The 22,143-nt window shown below is 34.7% G+C and overlaps 1 protein-coding gene, 1 long non-coding RNA gene and 1 pseudogene across 2 annotated transcripts; 1 reads left to right on the top strand and 2 right to left on the bottom strand.

Moving 5' to 3' along the window:
• The first annotated feature begins 4,877 nt into the window (after positions 1 to 4,877).
• Positions 4,878 to 9,543, top strand: LOC127718184 (uncharacterized; annotated as a pseudogene).
• A 1,772-nt stretch (positions 9,544 to 11,315) lies between these two features.
• On the bottom strand, positions 11,316 to 14,074 carry LOC127719087 (P2X purinoceptor 7-like). Its single transcript, XM_052225124.1, is given in 5 exon segments — positions 11,316 to 11,426; positions 11,428 to 11,580; positions 11,968 to 12,225; positions 12,674 to 12,939; positions 13,943 to 14,074. Coding segments are annotated over 3 exon segments (507 nt in total). The 5' UTR covers positions 12,211 to 12,225; positions 12,674 to 12,939; positions 13,943 to 14,074.
• Positions 14,075 to 21,159: 7,085 nt separating this feature from the next.
• LOC127718183 (uncharacterized) lies at positions 21,160 to 21,735 on the bottom strand. The gene is made up of 2 exons (XR_007989623.1): positions 21,500 to 21,735; positions 21,160 to 21,205 (listed from the first exon to the last, which is right to left on the bottom strand). It is a non-coding gene; the product is annotated as an uncharacterized LOC127718183 (long non-coding RNA).
• Between the last annotated feature and the right edge of the window lie 408 nt (positions 21,736 to 22,143).

Below are 22,143 nucleotides of genomic sequence, written 5' to 3'. Positions count from 1 at the left end.
CAGCTTCTTTTCATTGTACCTGTTTCCAAAGTACTCTAAAGTACTGATTTTGTTAGAGATATGAATGAAATTGTAATTAAGAATTGTTGTTTTTCGCATAATTTTTCGAGTAATACCTCGATTTCAAAGTGACTAAAACCCTTCTTGAACCCCTACACAAATTGACGGTGACATTGTTTTCTTTTTTCAACATACGTCATATAACGTTAACAAAATATGTGTCAGGGTCATGTGCATAGTGAAAATTTACACATTGAAAAAGTGAAACAAAGATCATCTTTATTGTGCTTGAAACTACGTCTTAGAAAATTTCTTTCATACTGGAAACAAATCTGACAAATCAATGAATGGACAAAAACACAAAAAAAATAGCAAGAGAAGATGCCTTGCAAAATTTCTGGAGGAAAAAATCATATGAAAAAGGAAATGAAGGTCAGTTAATTATACTTATAAGTTGAAAACCTTGCTTATGTGATTATCTCTGACTTTATCAAATAAGCTACAGTATTACTAGCTGTGCTTGCTAATCTAATAATTGAATTTTACAATAATAATTTTAAAATTCAAAATTAAGTCGCTTATAATTTTAAAGTAATCTGAAATGCCAAAATCATTTTTTTTAATTTACTGAAATAATCGGATATGAGTAGGCCTTTATCAATTAAAAATCGAAAATAATTTACTTTTTTGAAAGATTCGATGTTGTTTGGGAAAAAACGTCATTTCATTCTGTGTTAGACAAGGTTCTCATTACATAGAAAATAAATATGTATAACCAAATAAACCGTTAACTGCATTGTGTAAAGGCACATTTTTGGGGGCCCAATAAGGGGGCAATGCACACGCAACTTCTGTTTATGTTGAAAACCAAAATAAAAAAAATAAATACTTCTTTGTTTACAATACTTCAAATTATTCAGTAAAAAGTCATTTATTTACTATAAAATTAACAAAAAAGCTGAAGATTACTTTTTTCATACTAAAAACTATAAAGTATACATTTTTTCTCTATATTTTACAAGAATCACAATCTTTGAAAAGCTTTAATTTTTGTATACAAGGTTGTCTCCTGTCTATGTTTATTGGCGAAAATGACTTTTGTCGAAAATAGGCCCCATTTTTTTATGTTGAAGATATTTCATGAAGCCCAAATTTTATTTTTTTGTCTGAATTTAATTAAACCAATTTTAATTTCAAATTTGGTTTACAGGTATGCAGTAACTGCAGCATGTTTGGAATCATTGCTTATCAGAACTCCTGCAAAAGTTGCAACTGTATGTGCAACCCCCGGGGAGCTGCATATGTTTCTACACCTGCCCAATGTGCAACCCCTGTGGAGCTGCATATGTTTCTACACCTGCACATTCAGCTTGGAAAATGTTCAGTGCACATTTATCTGATGTTTCTGGGATGTCATCTGAATATGTAAGATAAAAAAATAATGTAGGTGTACTTGAAGTGATCACAATTGAGTATGTCCCCTTTGTTGTAGTCTGAATTTTATGGTCCCACTGCTACATTGTTAAAATATATATGTTCCTACCGACATTGTACCTACCCATATATGTTATCCCTGGGTAGGGGAACAGCAAACAAACTATTAGTTAGGACCCAAGTGTTACCAAATTTTCCTACTGTATGTTCCTAAATTTGTTTCCATTCTCTAACTTTAGATGTCTCAATCAGATATTTTGAAACTTTCTGTGTCAGTATAATATTATGCAATGCTTTTCAATACTATGTTTAATTTGCAGCCAGAACCCATGTATGTACAGCTTTCGAGTTAGACACATTCTTCTTTCATTTCTTATGCATCTTGACGAACCTTGTCCAGACAAATATTTTGGTCTTTCAAGATGGGTCTGATTCAATGATTCTTAAATTCAGCAGATGAGACATTTTATTGTTCCCTTAGTAGTGGCAAAAGTGTGTTATATATGTCTGTATATTATGATTTCAGGAGAGTTGATCCATGCATGTCAGGCATGAAAGAAATGGGCCTTGAAAAATCAGCTTTACAGAAATCTTGTAGTTTTATAAATCCATTTAAGTAAGTCTGTATACCTATAGAACTGTAAATACTACATTTTCACATGTGCAACTGCAAACAATTATTTATCAAATACACAGTTGATAATTTAAGCACACCAGAGTTTTAATCACACGTTTGTATGATCTATAATGCCAATCAGCGGTTGCACCTGGCATCAGAGTCCCTCATTATGTAAATGTACATGTTAGTTCCTTCAATAGGCATATAGGAAAATGTCAGTGTTTCTACATTGAATATACATGTATGTTGTACCATGTTGTACAAGAGTGTGAGCTTTGGCTGATATCTCTGGAGGCAATGTTTTTCTTGTAAAGTTACATATATGCCACAAAGAGTAAAATGTTTTAGGGTATAAGTGTGTACTGTTAATACAAATGTAACAAATATTGATTTACAAGCATGACATTCATACATGTATTTGAATGGAAGGGTGAGAAAATAAGGGATCAATCATCATGTCATATTGCCTTATGTTTTCATTCTGACTATTAACAATTCTGAAAAGAACTTTATTGGTGACTGAAATGAAGATGATGACTCAGCAAGTGATTATCAACCTAGTTTGGACGCCACTTTATGGTAAGATAAATATGTTAGATTCTCTCCCCACTCTCATTATTTCATTTTAACAACAACCCCAAATATGTCATCCAGAGGTCACCTAAAGGACTTCAACACACTAAAAACCAACAACTTGCAATGAGCTCTTTTAGTTTGTGCATGTAAAATATGGACAAATTTCAGAAAAAAAAGTTTTTGCCTCCCACACCACCATTTTGGAAAGGGAAGGATGAGAATCTTAAGATTAAGCTATCACAGTTGTCTTCAAGATAACATTGTCAAGTTCCAAAAATATCTTGGTTCCCATGATACATTTCGTACTACACCAAAAAAAATATATAAAAAGACATTTGGTTAAATGCTACAGAGGCTGGATAAAATAACTAAAAGTGGTAGGATAAAACATACACACATTGTTCATTCTATAGCATATATGACTATGCATGTCAAACCACACAATTCTTTATTGGGTGCTATAAATAGTTTCGTAATAAAAAAACTAGGGGTTATTCCCCGACTAAAAATAACCATGGAGGGAAATCCCTTTTTATTTACTTAATTGGTGAAAAAGTATCATGTTTTTTTGTATTTGATTGTAAAAATTAGTTAATTAGCTTTCAATTAAAACAGGTTCAATGATTAAAATAATTTTAAAAATTGGATTAAATATACATGTTTTGAGGGGAGACAACACTGTAAAGATCCTGTTTTTTTGGCAGTGAAAATTGAAAACTTATTTGCAGCCACTGTAGCTCTTTTCGAAGCAGGAAACCGTACCCTGAAGCGAGATTTTTTTGAAAGGCCAGGTAAAAACCAATAAATTTCATACAGTTTTGATTATGTGAAATGTGCCTGTATCATGTCTACATGGGTATGCACATGACCTGATTTCAGGTTTTTTATGTTCATATTAGGCAATGTTTCCCCCATGTTCTCTGAAAAGAACTGTTTTATTATATTGAAAGTACACTTTATTTTTATTTCATTATAAACTAGAGACAATTCTGATTCCAGTGATATCTAGTTTTATACAAGTATCTTTATTAACCATTCCACCGCTAAGGGTCACTTATGCATGGTCCCTCAAAATATGACGTCATAGAAAAAAACTGTTGATTGCACCCACTGGTTTTCAAACTGGATATGCTTTCGGTCACCAATTTTAGATCTTAATGATATTCCATATTTCAGGCAGGACCACAATATAAGAATAGACTTAGATTCTGATGATGAAGACATGAATGTTGATATTGAAAAAGCGGACAGTATTGCTGATGAACTAGCAGTTGAACTAGGGCCAAACATTAGCAGAATAGAAACTGATAATGATTTAACTGCACTGCTTGAAGACAGAACATTTTTGGTTTTTTAAACCAAATTTTGGTATTGGCAAAAAAAAAGGTTGAAAACTGTGCAGTAGTGGGTTGCCATGAAGAAGTTGTTATTAGCACTGAAGTGATTTCATCTGCATTGTATTTAAAATGGGTATGTATTATTACAGTCTGTGCTAAAACTTTTCAAAATTACTTGAGTAAATTTCGACTGGTTCGACTTAAATTAATTTAGACATAAGCATCAAACTAGTGGCACAGACTGTACTGAGATAAAATATAATAGTCCTCAACTCAAGACACATTCACACGAAAACAACACATAAATGATTAATCTTATTTTGCATACAAAACATTTTTTTTTCAATAATTAAATTTAATATTGTTTATATAGGTAACTACAAAATGTATCTCTACATGAACCATCTGAAAAGGTTCGTTGCTCTCGTTAAATCTCGTTCACTAAATTTTAGTAAATAACTTCTGGTTCTCGTTTTAATCTTGCAATGTAATAAAAGGGACGAAACAGAATACAATGAGATGTGATATATGACATAAATTATATTTGTTTACAAATGCAAGAATATTTCATGCATTCATAATCCAAATTGTAGAAAACAGTGCAGACCATGTGTTGTTTACATAAATGATGTCAGAAATAAAATCCCCTAATACTGACAGCACAACCAACATCGGACCCATTCCGTATTTGCTGGCATTTCAGGTAGCGCATGTCTCATATTAAGATTAAACACATCAGTAATGTTGTTTTTTTTTTTCTATTTCAGACTTGTAAAAATAACCACTTGGTAAACAAATGGTGCTCTCAGCCAGTATTAAATCGTAGGTTACACAGTGGAGACCTTCTTTTTTCGTCAGCTTTATTGATTTCAGGATGTAAATTCCAAAAGATCTCCCTGTTTGCAAGATTTTTAAAACTGGCAATTCCACTTTCTGTATCTTTTTTAAAGATGCAGCGGACATATTTGGCTCCAACATTAGATGAGATCTGGGAGAAAGAACAGAATCAGGTTTTCCTTGAATTTAAAGACAAAGAACTTGTTTTACTGGGTAACTTTTGACTTAAATTAATAGTTTACTATGTTACTTTTGAGATTCAATATTTATCAATTCAAAGTTAATAAAAAAATAGAGGTATTTGTTTTTGGCCATGTGTAAAAATCTATGCTATATGTTTGCAAAGTTATTGCAACAATTTGATCTTATAACCACTGTGAGGCATTTTTTTATGAACTTTAATCTTAATGAAATTTTATCTCTCATTTCTTCCATGTGAACACAAAACGCGCGTCTGGCGTAGTAAAATTATAAGCCTGGTACCTTTGATAAGAATTTCTAATAACAAAACCCCATTAGGGGTCATGTGAGGGTCTTTCAAACACATTCTTCTTTAATATGTAAACTTTTATTTTTGATATACAAATTATTTAAGGTGATGGAAGGATGGACAGTCCTGGCCATTGTGCCCAGTACTGCACCTACACATTTATGGAAATGGATACCAAAAAAGATTGTATGCATAGTGACCATGGACAAACGGATGACCGATAAAAAAAGTACAAATCTGGATAAGGCTTGTTTCCGGAAAGGTTTACAGTTTCTATTAAGAAAAGGATTGAAGATAGCTGAAATAGTTACTGATGCCAATGTCCAAGTGGAAGCATTAATGAGTAAGTTGTATAACGATTTTTTATATACAATGTATGCATAAGTTATAGTATAATAAAAAATTGTAAAAAGTTTTAACACCAGGAGTAATTGTTTGTTTTGTCAATATATTGCACTAAGTGTGTACACATTAGAATACAACTGAAGCAAAAAGTGTAAAAAAACTGTACATTAATAAACGTCAGGTCTCAGTTGAGAACCTATTATACTATGGTAAAGATCGTATCTGGTCTATATCTTGAGAACCGTTATTATTACAAAACTAATAATTGACATACATGTATATTAACTATAATGATTGTGTGATAATGTATGTAATGTAGGTCAAAGGTCAAGGTAAACAACTAGGGTTGGAGTTGAGTACCCTGCGTCCCATGGTAAAGATCATGTTCTTTACATATGCACAGTTTTTTAAAATAATTTGACATATGCTGAATAAACTATGTTCAGTGTACTGCATGGATATTTAAAACTGTTTAATTATGTATAATCTTCTTTCAGGGATGGAATTTCCAAATATCAAACATTCCTTTGATATTTGGCATGGAGCCAAAAATCTAGGAAAGAAGGTCATAAAGGTAGGTATCATAGAAACAATTTAATTCATATATTATTCATGTCTGTTTGTCCTTCGACTTATTTATCTAATCTGAAACTCAATCTTAATGAGTGAATGAATTTTGAAAAGAAACCTTCATGGAATCATTATTAATTGAATTCATGATGCCATTTCATTATTGATTGCATTGGGTTTTTTTGTTTTCTACAAATACAATTCCAATTTTAGGTGGTATTAATTTTGTTATTTTGAATAACAGTTATAACAAGCTTTGAAAATACATTTTATCATGAATGTATACAATAATCTTTTGTTCTACAAGAATCTGCTCTTTGTTTTAATGTAACTTATTTTCAACAGGCTGGGCAGGAAAAGGAAAAGAAATTTCTATTGGAATGGACTAGTGATATTGTAAATCACTTTTGGTATTCTGCAGATGTATCATAGTCTATTCAAGAATTCATGGTATGTTATGATATGGTAGTACATGTTCTTGTCTATGGTTATTGTTTGATCTGTTTATATTTTAGGATTAAATACCACCTCGTCCAGTAAAATTCAGAAAAAGAAATCATTTTAAAAAGAAGCGACTAAAAATCAGTAATGAATGCTTTAAAGACATAAGAGACATGTATCAAAATAAAGAAAACTATGTATGAATATTTTACTCCCGGCTTGAACAAATATCATTGTCCCATAGGGGAAAATTAAATTGCATCGTGTGAGAAAATCAAAATAAGAATAATTATGTCCTATGGGAAAGATCCTGTCCGCTCCATATCTTGAGAACTGTTATGATTTCAAAGACTGTACTTGACATGTATATTAACCAACATGAACAACTTTGTAGGTCAAGGTCAAAAACAGGTTTCAAACATGAACAACTTTGTAGATCAAAGGTCAAGGTCAAAAACAGGTTTCAAACATGAACAAGTTTGTAGGTCAAAGGTCAAGGTAAAAAACTTAGGTTTCAGTTGGGAATCCCATTTTCTATGGTAAAGATTTGTCTGTTATTTACAGCGGGGCCCACAGGGATGGCTCCCATGTCCATAATATCTAGTTTGGTACAATCATGATAATGTTGCAATTTATATGTAAGTTGAGGAATTTTAGCTAGCTTGGGATTTGCATGACGTCACATGTCATTTTTCTTGTCTCTATATTCGCATTTCCCTATTTCTTTGTAATTTGCAGTATAAGGTTGTATTTCTAATATGAATTTATTCCTAAATTGCTATTTTGAATTTACAGGGCGTGTGGTGTGGAATGATACACCATGTTGTTAATGAGCATGAATGGTCTATGTCGTACACAGACGATGGAACATATTCCTGTAAATATGGTCCGTTATGTGAAGAGAGGGAAAAGGGTTGGTTGAAAGCTGGTTCACCAGCTTATGATGCTGCCATTGGAATTGTGATGGACAAAAGATTCATTAAGAAAATTCCTTACTACTTAAACTGCAGGTATGATATAAGTTATCTACGTTCATATCCTAAGATATGGGAATTTTAAACACATGAAGTACCAAAGTACATCCTGAGGCAGGGCCGAAGGGTTTACAAGGTACTGAAGGGTGTTAAAATACCCATATCTACCAATATGTACGTAGATAGACAGCGACAATAGATAACAATGGGAAATGGGTAGCGACATCCAGGAATATGTCTTAGCAACAAGCTGGGAATACGGGTTTTTTAACGACGTGTCATCAGCCAATCAATATCCAAAAAATATATACTAAGCAGGTGATACGATATTCTATAAAAAATTTGAATATTGAAAAAAAAATAACAAGACAAAAAAAGACCAAATAGGTATCTTAAAATAATAGTAAATTTTCAGTCAAACAATATGTAAAGGAAAATATCAAGTGCATTTATATCCCAACTAAAAGGGGGTGAGCTGTAACCTCTGTCTGTCTGTCCCCATGATTGTTTTGACTCATTTTCAACAAACTACACATTATGGCTTTTTGAAATATGGTATCAAGGTTTATATGAGCATGCTATACTGTGTTATAATATGTTTTCAATTTCATTACTTATTAACTTCCTGTTTACCTTATAATTTCAATGGGGGTATCATTAGTGAGCAGTAGCTTACAGATTCACTTGTTATTTACTTTTTTTTCAGGAGCACAGCTGAATTGGAAAATTTCCAAAACTTGATCCTTAAATATGCTTCCAAGCGCCATTCTTTTAATCCAGTTTCATACAGAGCTCGCAATCTGTTAGCAGCCCTGGATAATAATGCTCATTGCCAAAGGCAAATGATGGTCAACAAAGATGGCAGCACTAGGTAAACTATTATTTTTATGCCCCACCTACGATAGTAGCAGGGGCATTATGTTTTCTGGTCTGTGCGTCCGTTCGTTTGTCCGTCTGTCCCGCCTCAGGTTAAAGTTTTTGGTCGAGGTAGTTTTTGATGAAGTTGAAGTCGAATCAACGTGAAACTTAGTACACATGTTCCCCATGATAAGAACTTTCTAATTTAAATGCCAAATTAGATTTTTGACCCCAATTTCACAGTCCACAGAACATAGAAAATGATAGTGCGAGTGGGGCATCCGTGTACTATAGACACATTTTTGTTTTTATTTGGAAAAATTGTTTATGGAATACTGTAAATTCAGAAATTATTGCGATGTTTTTATCATTGCGAAAAATGGGACAGGGTTATAATCGCAATAATTTAAACTCGTATTTTGAAATTTTCTATATGAATTTAACAAAATTTTTCTCAATATCGCAAAAATTAAAATCGCATTTTAGTTTAAAATGACAAAATCGCAATAATAAATGCACGCAATAATTTCTGAATTTACAGTAATACAATACTGTCAGCCTCCATAATATGCAGACTGCAATTCAACCTTTTTTGGGAAGTCCTTAAATATTTGATCTGTTGGGTCTGTCTATCACTTGGTACACTATTGAATACTTATATTAAAAAATATTTTTAGGTATCAGAGATACTACAGCAAGACTGGTATTCAGTGGTCAGTGTATGCTAAAAGGGAGGACAAAGACTATCACCATGTTCCTACCATAATAAAAACCATAGTAGAAAACCGATTACAAGATCCTGTTGGGATGAACAGAAAAGTGCTGCTAGATGTCAATGACCCAAGAAGAGTGTCAGCAGTACTTGCACTAACCTTGCCACCATCAACAGCTGATCTTGTCGCACAAAAGATATCAAGATTTAACAAGGAAGACCCAGAAAAAACTCTTGATTACAGTTGGACTGATGGATTGTTGTCTGTTTAACTACTAGTTTATAATATTTCATGCATAATGAATTGTTGAGGCATCTTAGAAAGTGTTTTATGGTCAGACAAAAATAAAATCGCCCAACATGTTATTCCAGATCAGCTCTTATTGATTGTATACCTGTATTGTTTGAACTAGAAAAGACCTTGTATGCTAATGATACTAATTCATTGTAATTTAGTACTAAATAAGTCAAAAGGTCTCAAGTTGTTTACACAGGACTCTCTTGTCTTAAAAGATTAGTATTTCAAAAGGTAGAAGACCAGGATGCTTCATATTTTGTATATAGATGCCATATGTTATGAACTTTTTGTCTGTTATTTGACCCAGACCTCATTTTCATGGTTGAATGACTGCTTCAAAAAAAGGGAATATTTTTTTGTTATGTAAATTTCTGTCTTATTTATATTATGTCACCTGCACATGCAGAAGCGACTGATAGGGATCACTATCTGTTGTCTTGCGTCCGTGTTGACAACAATCTTGATATTTGGCTCAAAGTTTTATCCCAGGGTGCTATACCATGTAAAGTGATATTATTGTCATTGATCATGAACTTTCTGTTAAAACTTGTCATTTCTTGGCGACATATATTTTCAATGGAAAACTCGCAAACATTTTTTATAAGTAACTATGTTTGGAATCTGCGTACCTTGCAAGATCCTCATGCCTGTCAGACAGTTTTCTTTTGACCAAAAAAAATGGGTGAACAATATTTGGTTTATGCAAGGTGTATATTTTTGTCTGGTTGGTATAATCTGACCTTGACCTTATTAAATTTCTGTGATTTATTCTGTTTTTCAGATTCTATAGGGATAGTAGAACTATATTTGGTGTATTGAATACTTGTAAATTGTGTATGTCTGTCTGGCAGATGTCCGTTGACCTAGACTTAATTTTCATGGTTCATTGGTCAGTGGCAATTTTTTTTAACTTGTTTGCTCTGTTTTTCAAATATCATATGGAATAGGTGAAATATATTTGGTTTATGCAAGGTGTACATTTTTGGTCTGGTCAGTAATATCTAACCTTTACATTATTTGCATAGTTCATTGGTCAATGATAAATTTCTCTGATTTGGTCTGTTGTTCCGATTCTATAGGGATAGTAAAACTATATTTAATTTATTGAATAATTGAAAAGTGTGTGTGTCTGTCCGGCAGGTGTCAGTTGACCTTGACCTTATTTTCATGGTTCTTTGGTAAAAGTTCAATTATATTGATGTGTGGGTTAGAGCAATGAAATCTTGTATATAGATGCACCTATGGTAGCACTACAAGACCCAAGCAAAATAATAATTGCGAGTGCCATTTCACAGTTCAGCAACTTGCTATGGTAGTCAATCAGCATCAAGACAATTAAGATCATTGTTACCTATATTCCATGGTTCACTGACTTAAAATTTCATAAGAAGATATGGTATGAATGCCCATGAGACAACTCTCCATCCAAAACACAATGTAGTTGAAGTAAGCAATTTAATGTTACAGCACAGTCTTCAACACAGATCTTTGGCTCACACCTAACAGCAAGCTATAAAAGTCACAAAGAAAAAGATCAGTGTAAAACAATTCAAACAGGAAAACCTAATTTATATACAAATTGAGAAACGAAAACAATAACAAACAACAACCAATGAACAATGGTGGTTCATCAGTATCCAGACTAAAATTAAATCACTGTGATCGACCTATATTTCATAGTACTGACTGACTATGTTGTTTTCTCTGAGAACTTTTCCCATATGTAATTATTTGGTCTATGCTTTGTGCTATTGTTGATTCAGATCATTATTCTTCAGTTTGGTGTTCAGAAAATAAAACCTTTTTTTTATATTACTATTTTATTTAGCCAAGTCTGCAACCAACAAATCCAACATACTGGCCAGTACCATCGGGATACTTATCCCTAATTCTCCAAACACAACAGCTCGGTATAACCCTCCTGTTGCCGGCCCCCCAAATATCCATGTATCTATAGGATATACTGCCTGTAGGCAGCATGGCGATGACACATGTTGTAATTGTCATCTTCAGGCTGTGCCAGAAAATCATTCCAGTACCGGATTGCCAGCTCCAAAACAAGTTCATCCAGAACGCATTGCTGGAAATCCTATAAAATAAAGAATATTATTTATAATTAAATGTAGTTTTTTAAAAATACATATATTGTATCATAAATATTATACCAATTCAGTGTCGAATGAGAAACGCCAAACCAACTACAATGAAGGCTATACAGCAAAAGAAAAGAAAACAGGAAAAAAAAATGTAAATCATATAATGCAGACAGATTCTGCAACAAGAACAGTATGGCGACAGAGATGACACAAACAAAAAGAAAATAGCATGAGCAACACAGACCCTAACAAGACATAGGTAACATCAAGGTGCAACAGAAAAGGAAGCAAGCTATATCTTTCTCTAATAATTCTATTTAAATCTTTTTAAAAAGGACATTTGTCTAAAGCAAATTGTAGGTATGTTATTGTAATCTTACCGGTAACCTTGAATGGCAATTCAATGGCTGTCTTTTGCAACACAGCCTCTCCTGCTGTGTTGGCATCTCTCTACAATTAGAGCAGGAGCACCATGATGGCTGGTCTGGTTTTGGTGGTTCTGGTTCAGCTGGTCCAGCTGGCTGCCCATTGCCAACATTTGAATTGTCTAGGATGTTCAGAAGGAAACTGGGCTGTGCCTTTGATATGCGTTTGATTAGATCCCGCATGTCATCAATAAACATCGAATTGACTCTATTCTGAAATAAAGAAAAAAACGATTAAAATTGAAAGTAGTACAGTCCAATGTAGCAAAAACATGCCAAAGCACAAATTATTGCTTGAACATGATGATGCAAGTAAGAAACCAAATTGTTAATGCAATAAAAACAATTGGTAAATGTGTTTTGTTCCATTATTTGGTGTTAATAAGAAGAAGAGTATTGTTAAAAAATTTCCATAATACACTTGGAAAATCACGACAAATATAATAATTATAGATCGTATGTTTCTGATCGCTTTGAAAATAACTTTGATATGACTTCTTTTTCTTAAAATATAAATAAGAAGATGTGGTATGAGTGCCAATGCACATCTCAAATTCAATTATCATAAGTAGGAGCTGAGAAACATACAGGACATTGGTAAGGAGGGCACAATAATTCAAAGACAATAATTTTGGTATTATTTTCTGTTGCTAATCAATACCTCAAGCTGAGCTATTCTGCTTTCTCTGTTGACTTATTGAAGCTGGGTTCTGTTTCCTTGTCCACTTCCTCTGTCTCTTCTGCTGCCTCTCGCCTGACCTCTGCCTCTTCTGCTGCCTCTCGCCTGACCTCTGCCTCGTCCGCGTCCACTGCCTCTTCCACGACCTCTCTTCTGTTTTCGCTCCATAGGCTGACAGGGTTGTTTCTATTGTCAGAGCTAAGTTCAGATGTTGGAGACCTGCTCCTTTCACTCGATGCATCTGAAAACTGTAAATAAGATATTTATTCCATATGTACCTTATATATAAGGACAAACAATATCTGGTCAAGACAAAAATTCAAGCCCCCCCCCCCCCCCCTTATTGGTTTTTCCGTAAACAATATTTTGATTCAGAATTTTGAGAAAATAAATAATTTGACCAGCAAGGGGAGAAAAAAAATATTCTGACAGAGGATATTTACCATAAAAAATATTAAATTAGAAAAAATTAATTTGTCGCGCCACTTTCCGAAAATAAATAATTTTGCGCGCAAAAAAAAAATTCTGACCAGAAAAAAAAACATGTCCCACCCCCCCACCCCCCCCCCCCCCCCACCCCTGGTCCGTCCCAAACTACTATTAAAGGGGAAAATTTGTTTTATAACACTAAACCGTTTCTTTTGCTTTGCGATTTTTGCCTATATTTCCAAAGCTAAAGAGCATAAAACTTTTAGAAAAATATGCTGAGCTGCCTTACACTACAAACTGCTAAGAGTCTATTATAGATATAGAGATAGCTGTAGATTGTGATGAAAATCCAAGTTGCTTTGAACCAGTTATAAAAAAATTTAAAGATGACTATCTGAATTTAGTCCAAACTGAAAATTCTAGTTTTTTTTTACCTTTATTAATTAAATCTTTAAACATGACAGCAATATGCCAAACAACATAACAACCTGCAATTCAGTAAGATCAATATACAACTGAGAAAGCTGTATAATTTTTATGAAAATCCTAGTTAATTTGAAAAAAATAAAAAACAAATTTAAAGTTGACTAGCTGAATTCAGTCCCACTGAAAATTCTAGCTTTTTTTAACTATTAATTAAATCCTTAAATTTGACAGCAATGCACCAAACTACATAACGACCTAGGATTCAGTAAGATCAATGTATAATTGAGATAGCTGTATAGTTTTATGAAAATCCAAGTTGATTTGAAAAAGTTACAGAAATAATTAAAGATGACTATCTGAATTTAATCAAAACTGAAAATTCTTGCTTTTTTTTACCTATTAATTTACTTCTTTAATTTCCCAGCAACGAACCAACTACCAAATAACCTGGAATTTTGTAAGATCAATATTTAATTTAATTAGATGGGCTGATTCAGACCAGTCGAGACAGGTTGAGACTGGTCAAGAATGGTCGAGCCTTGGTCGAGACCATTTCAGACTACACCAAGATCATCAAGTACTGAATCAGACTTATTAAGTAAAGTCGAGACCAAAGTCGAGTACAATTAAGTACAGTTAAGTACTGTTGAGACAATGTCGAGTCTAGTTGAGTAAAATCTGTACTGGTCGAGCACAAAAACTGGTCTTTTCAGACTCTGAGCAGTTTGTAGTGTTACCTAAAAAATATGTATAAGAAAAAAAAAAAACAACAAAAAACAACAAAAATTACATTAAAACATGTTACAGAAAAAGTTTCTATTACTTTGCGATTTTTTTCTAAATCATTTCTAAATAAGCTAAAGAGCATAAAACTTGTAGAAAAATATGCTGAGCTGTCTAGCCCAACTCACATCTTCTTCAGAAAAAGATATGAAATAAAACTATTTACAACTAGAATTGCCATAATGCATTGCATACATATGTTGCTTCACATTTTCCCTTTATATTTGTGACTATATTATGACCATTCTCATACAAAATATAGATTGTGACTTTTTCCTATAATTATATATTTGACAATCTGTGAACATTTTCTTTTCTAAAACATAGATATTGTGACTTTTTCCGATATAAGAGAGCTACCATTTGATTTTAAGATGAAATTTGAAAAAAGCAGGACAGGAATTTTGATTTAAAAAATGCAGGATGAGCAACTGGGCCCCAAAAAAGAATATCTACCACACAAAAACTTCGAATTTTTGGTAAACAGATCCTTTTTCTCAAATTCTGTAGGATATTTTCTAGGCAGTACTGTACTGTTCAACTAAGAAACATAGGATTGACCTAAAATTTTTTTTTTTACTTAGAAGAAACTATTGTGACTCATGGTCCCACTTTTTAGAATATAACATTTAAATGATCAGTATTATTTATTATTTTTATTTCACAAAGATTATTTAAGTTATATAAAGTTTGTTTTATTGCATTAAACATTGTTAGAAGTATTTAAACAAATTTCTACTAGGAGTGATCCCATATCCCATTATAAAAAATACATAGTAAATTTCATCAGCCAGAGCTAATATTTATATCAATTCAGCTAGGTTTCTGGGTGAAATTTCTAAATTTTTACCAATTTTTTGTCTTCTAATTTTTACCACTAATCCTTCTCTGAAAAGTAGGGAAGTATCTCTTCTTAATAGTATAATAACATACTTGTAAATTTCATTTATTTTCTTCTTGATTTTTGTAACGTAAACTCCTTTTTATTTTTTTAGACCTCAATTAAACTGATTGAAAGATTATGTCTTCATCATGCACAATCCCTCCCGTTAGGGGTTTAGTATCATACCATCATAAATTATGTGAGAAGAACATAACCCGTATCATGCCAACAACTGGTTTTAGAATAAATGTGTTTATTTCTGATGCAAAGATCCTATGAGTGAATCAATATTAATTCCAAAATACGCCATACTTAATGAACTGACAACAGTATCGTAACTATATCCCTTCTGAATAAGTCTGTTTAAAGGTTTGGTTAGCGTTTGAGATGAATGACGACATTTTTGTGCTTTGTATAGAATATTACCATAAAAGATTGGATGTGAAATACCTGAACGTATAAGATGTTTGCATGTTGATTTATATTTACGAATGATGTCCTTGTACCGATGATAACATTTAGTAAATGTTTTGACTAGTTTGTGGTATCGAAAACCCTGGTGTAATATTTTTTCAGTAATACAGAGAGTTCTTTCGTTATAATCAAATATGTTGTTACATACACGAGCGAATCGAACAAGTTGAGATATATAAACACCATAAGATGGTGACAAGAGAACGTCTAAAAATGGATAATTAACATTAGGAAATGAAAAAGCATCTCTTTTGTCTTTAAGGTGAGAGGTACGTAAATCAGCTCTTCTAACGGATAACGGGAAAAATTACGTTTGCTGTTATGAGAGTTATCTCCCTTAGAACCAGACAAACATATATTTTCAAGATGTCGGGAGATTCCGCCTCGTCGGAAAAATAGACAACTACGGTGGAAATGTACTCAATGCACTTCAAACAAATCTTCTCTCCCCATAAAATGAAAATAATTTAGCGCGTGATAGTCTGAGAGTGGTTAAGTTGAGTTTATTGGCTGACCAACTAAAAGCTTGTAAGAACTGCTATGCACCATTGTTTCTCCACAGCTCTATAACAGAAAAAGAGATAGGTCTCGGACGTATCTTATATATACCTTATTGCAACTGTCCCTACACTAACTTATAAACACTGGAAAACGGTAAAGATCAGGGACTTAAAAAAATAATTCCATGTTGATATGGGCCATGAACACAAAATGAAGTAAAATTATAAACACACGCATATCAAACACATACACACGCAATATAATAAATTAAAGCTTATACTATATATAAGGTTCGGTACTTTTTTATTTTCATTTCATATATTGAAATTCCGCAAAGTAAAATACAGTTGCATAAAAAGAAATAAATTCGTATTGTACTGGCCGGACCAGCGAGTTTAACCAAGATGACTGGGTTTATGTAAAGATAAAACAATCAGGAGCTGACTTTTATTTCACTACCTATCCAAATGGTGAAAAACTGAAAATACAAATAAAAATACAATTTTACAATGTGTTCAATGATAATTAAAATCCATTAAAAATACGGATAAACAGTTCGTAGATTTATAAAGCTGTTAATGTTCTTTATAATAATAAATAGATGAATATTCTTGCACACGTCGGGTTCTGTCTGAATTAAATTGTGTAATCGCAGATACGAACAGTTTGAACGGTTAAATGTTCATAGTTTCTTTATAACATAGGAAAACATATTAAAACAGTTCATCGCTGATGTAAAGACATAATTTGTAATGTTTTAAAGGTAACTCACGCTGTGGTTAGCCACGAATTGTTCCTTTGGACAACGTGTCCGCTGAATGTTCCTTGCAGTTGTGCACACGGCCTGCTGAGCAGTTTTCGTCACTCAGAAGAGAGGGGAAAGTAACATGGGTTCCTACACTGTCCTGTATAAAACTCCTAAAACTGGAGCATATAAAGTGATGTACGCAATGAAACATAAACAATGTAAAATGATGATCACATGAAGAACAAATGATGAATGAGGTCCAGAACACTCCCCGTCTGAGGTCTATCTGACATCACTATTCCATTATTAAAACAAATAAAATGCTAAATATATAACAGCCGTCCAAGGTTCCACTTATATGAACTTGAAAGTAATCCAACGGGAGGCTGGGTATTTCACAGCTTCTTTCCTAGATAAGGTGGTGTTTCCGACGAGATCGCGGCGATCTAAGATCCAATTCCATGGCTGTAGTTCTGATGGATGAATCTCCTTTCGACACAGATATGCGATCCAACGGGGACGTCTTGCAAAACGGACGCTTCCCTTTACGTTTACGGCATACAGTAGACCAGCCGGTGCCATGTTCCTTTTCTCTGTGACTTAAGTCCGAATTGTCTATTCTACTTTCCTCTTGTCCTTGCGTATCCAAAGGCAAATTGAAGCTTTCCTTGGGAATTGAATGTTTTCGGATGTACTTTTCTTTGTCGGCATTCACTTTTAGTGATGTTGCTTCCGAAATGAACTTTTCGTCTTCTGCAAATTTGACGATCGAAGTCGCTGATTTCGTTTTTGGTTGCCCATGTAAACGGGGATATTGTTTAAACGAATCTGTTCGAATTCCATTTGACTGGGTGTTGGTTTTATTACACTCAGGTAATTTCTTTGTATGTGGTTTCACAACACTGCAAGCTGGATTTGTTTCCTTTGTAGTGAGTTCAAGGTGAACATGTTGCTTATCGGAGCATATTTCACCAACGATAATCCAACCCAGGTTTAACTTTTGCGCAAATGGAGTCTTTGGTGGTCCTAGACGTTGATCAAGGACGTGATGTGCCTCTATTAGGTCTCTTCCAATAAGCAATAGGATTTTGCATTTTCCATCAATCGGAAGAATATTTTTTTGTAGTTCATGCAAGTGTTGATATTGCAATATATCCTTAGTTGTAGCAATTTCGTTCCGATTATTGGGAATGTTATCGCATTCAATCAGTTCAGGCAGATTGAATCTAGTATTGTCTTGTACAGACTTTACGACAAAGCCGTTTCCTCGTTTTCCGGAAGTAACCTTGCTGCCGGAGCATGTGGATAACATATAGTCTTTTGTTTCTTCCTGTACGTTGAATAGACTGAAGAATTCAGGAGCGGCGAGAGACCGGTTGCTTTGGTCGTCAATAATTGCATACATGCGAATTACTTTGTCCTGATTATTTTTGTGAAAGACATTCACAGGGAGTATCTTGGCACAAGATTTACTACTGTTGCCATCTTTACAGATATCTGTGCAAGTTGAACTAACAGAGGTTAGCTTGGTTTCAGCTAACTCAAGTTGCTCCCCGCCGTAGGATGTATCAATTAGCTCCCCGCCGTCGACTGATCTAGGCGGTGAAGGCGGTGCACCTTTGGGTTGGTACACTCGATTTGTGTGTAATGCGGTGGTGTGTTGTTTACTTCCGCATTCATTGCAACTGATACTTGCCTTGCAATCACGACTTCTGTGCATAGTCGAATCACAGCATTTTTAACAAAGATTGTTTTGCCTCAACAGTTCCTTGCGTTCCTCTATTGATTTGGCACGGAACGCTCGGCATTCGTTTAAGGTATGCTTTGTATTATGCAAAATGCAAAGACTTTGTTGTTCACTGCTGTCTCCAGGTTGCTGTGCAATTGCTGTCTTATGAACATTGACTTTAGAATATGTTTGAGGTGTGAACTTTGGTGCAGCACCTTTTGTACTTGGTGTGACTCTTGACCCGAAAATGAACCCAGGATCGTTCTTTATTTTGCTAATTTCCCTGATGAAGGCAGAGAATTCTGTGAAAGGTGGAAATGCAACTTCATATTTAGACTTGTATCTTGAAGCCCTTGTTATCCACTTTTCTTGGAGTCCGTATGGCAGTTTTTCCACTATAGGATTTATCCCGGATGAAGAGTCGAAATACGCAAGCAAACATCCCAGCTTGGGATTTTCCTTGTGATATTCTATTTCTGAGATAATATCTGACAAATCGTAAAGGAGTGAGTTGTCCTTATTCGTCAGTGTTGGGAAGTTGACGAGTTTGTTAACGAGAGACGCCTCCAACATTTCTGGAGCACCATATCGGTCGTCAAGTCTCTCCCATAGTCTCTGTATGCCTTTTGTAGGATTATTGGCATTCGACGCTCGTATGCTAATGGCATGTTTAGCAGACTCTGGACCGAGCCACTTGATCAGAAGATCAATCTGTTCCGAGTCAGAAACTTGTAGCTCGTCTGTCACGTTTTTAAAGCTTGCTTTCCATGTATGGAAGGATTCTGCCCGGTCATTAAAGCTTGTTAACCGGGAGAATAGTAGGTCCTTTCGTAGAAGAAATCTAGTTATCTCTGATGTAGGATTAATTGGTTGCAGGTGTGTAGCGGGGATCTCTTCTTTAACACCCTGTTTCTGGTGTTCAACAGGGATCTCCTCTGAAAGGCCTAGTTTTTGTATGCCGGTTACTATTCCCAGATCTGGGATTAGGGTAACTTCCGGTGACTTAGTATCGGAAGGCAAGACAGCAGATGTCTGTGACGGCAAGTTCAGTGCCACGGATGGCACGAACGCTGGTGCTTCATGACTCAGCTCAATCTTAACAGGAATTTGTTTTATCTTTTGAGGTCCTGATACTTCCCGTACAGCAGTTGGTACAGGATGCTTATTGACGAAATCTTTCACACGCTGGAGAGGGTCTTCCGTTTCATCAGGGAGATCGCTAAATGCTTGGCTGTCGTCGTATTCCAGGATACGAGCCTCTACTTCTGCGGCTGCAGCTTCTCTCTGTGCTTCAAGAAGGTTAAATTTGGCTTTCAGCTCGGTCTTTTCCCGGCTTACTCGTGCGGTTTCTTGTTGCATTTGAGCCTTCCTGCGCATGGCCTCTTGTTCTAAGTGAACTGTTCTCTGTGCGGCCTCCTGTTCTAGTTGAACTTTACGTTGAGCGACTTCTTGCTCCATTTCTGCCTTTTTACGTGTGGCTTCCTGTTCCATTTCAGCCTTTTTGCGTGCTGCTTCCTGTTCCATTTCAATTTGTCTGAACAGGGCTTGTTCCTCTAACATTGCCTCCTGTTGTAGGATAAGGGCATGTTTTTCGACAAAGGCTATTTTTGACTTGGCAGCCTCTGCCTTCGCACGCTTTCTCCGTGCTAGGCTTGACATGTCTGACACGTTAGAGCTACCGCTGTGTGAGGTTTTCTTACCCTTTGAGGTCTTTGTTTTGGTGGATTTGGCCTTTGTTAGGGCGAGGCGATGCTCGTGTAGTTTTTCCATAACCAGTTCCACTTTGGACAGACGAAAATCCAATGAGAGATTACATGCTTCTATTTCTTTTTGACTCTCCGATGTTCTGGTCCTTTTCAGAAAGTCCAGGAATTCATCTGTGAGCCTACGATAATTATTACAGGCTTTAACGAGTTTGTCCTGGGCTGTTAGGAGTTGCTGGAGCTCGTTAGGAGGCGTGGTGACTTCCAATAACTGGGATTCAATGTCTGTCCAGAGAGCCTCTTGTTCCTGACAGAACTTGTCACGTTTTTCTGTGAAAGCTCCTTTTCCTTTTTCCGTGAGGTCACGTACTCGCCTAGTCTCGGGATTTTCATCTGAATGTGTTGTATTAGACGGATTTTCTAATAGTTCAGGGACATCTCCCTCTTGGGGCTGAACCTCTTCTTGCTGTTCCACGTGACTGGGATCCATGTTGACTCAACGTTGTTGGGTTGCTGCCTAGTACACACAAGTTATGTAGTCCACTGTCAGTGTAAAGGTATTTAAGTTGCTACGTAGTCGTTCCTTGTCTGGATATGTAAAGACAGGTAGTCGTCAATTTACTAGCACGAAATGTTGTCGTTGAAACTACGTTATAACTTATGGGTCTGCTGACTGTCGTGGAGTGGCGTACGTTATCCAAGAAAAACAACAGGCAAGTTGTAGCTTTTTCACTGTACTGGCTGGACCAGCGAGTTTAACCAAGATGACTGGGTTTATGTAAAGATAAAACAATCAGGAGCTGACTTTTATTTCACTACCAATCCAAATGGTGAAAAACTGAAAATACAAATAAAAATACAATTTTACAATGTGTTCAATGATAATTAAAATCCATTAAAAATACGGATAAACAGTTCGTAGATTTATAAAGCTGTTAATGTTCTTTATAATAATAAATAGATGAATATTCTTGCACACGTCGGGTTCTGTCTGAATTAAATTGTGTAATCGCAGATACGAACAGTTTGAACGGTTAAATGTTCATAGTTTCTTTATAACATAGGAAAACATATTAAAACAGTTCATCGCTGATGTAAAGACATAATTTGTAATGTTTTAAAGGTAACTCACGCTGTGGTTAGCCACGAATTGTTCCTTTGGACAACGTGTCCGCTGAATGTTCCTTGCAGTTGTGCACACGGCCTGCTGAGCAGTTTTCGTCACTCAGAAGAGAGGGGAAAGTAACATGGGTTCCTACACTGTCCTGTATAAAACTCCTAAAACTGGAGCATATAAAGTGATGTACGCAATGAAACATAAACAATGTAAAATGATGATCACATGAAGAACAAATGATGAATGAGGTCCAGAACACGTATCGCAAAACAACTGACATACTATTTAATTTTCGCCATTAAAGAGAAAAACACTTTTACATCATGCTTATTTCTGATATTCTTAATGTGATATTCATGCTAGATAATCACTTTTCGACATTTGAAAGTTCATAATTTTCGAAACCGTTGGTGATAGTACTTTCTTTCACGTCCGCAATGCGATCTATAATTAGAAGTAGAAAGTACTAAGTGTAAAATTCAATTTATTTTGTAAATATTGAAAAACAAAAGTATTAAAAGTTTTTTGCGGGTGTGGCATGAACTTTGTTAACATAAAAGAGGAGAAGGGTCCCTATAAACCGACGAACTGGAAGTAAAATGGCAATTTCAAGATGAACGAAAAATATTGCTTTTTTTACCAATTTATTCTTCATCAAT

The sequence above is a fragment of the Mytilus californianus genome, unplaced genomic scaffold (assembly GCF_021869535.1).
Source record: "Mytilus californianus isolate M0D057914Y unplaced genomic scaffold, xbMytCali1.0.p SCAF_10, whole genome shotgun sequence".
NCBI classification, from domain to species: domain Eukaryota; kingdom Metazoa; phylum Mollusca; class Bivalvia; order Mytilida; family Mytilidae; genus Mytilus; species Mytilus californianus.
The sequence above is the reverse complement of the archived record's forward strand: the minus strand, read 5'-3'. Positions and strand labels throughout refer to the sequence as shown.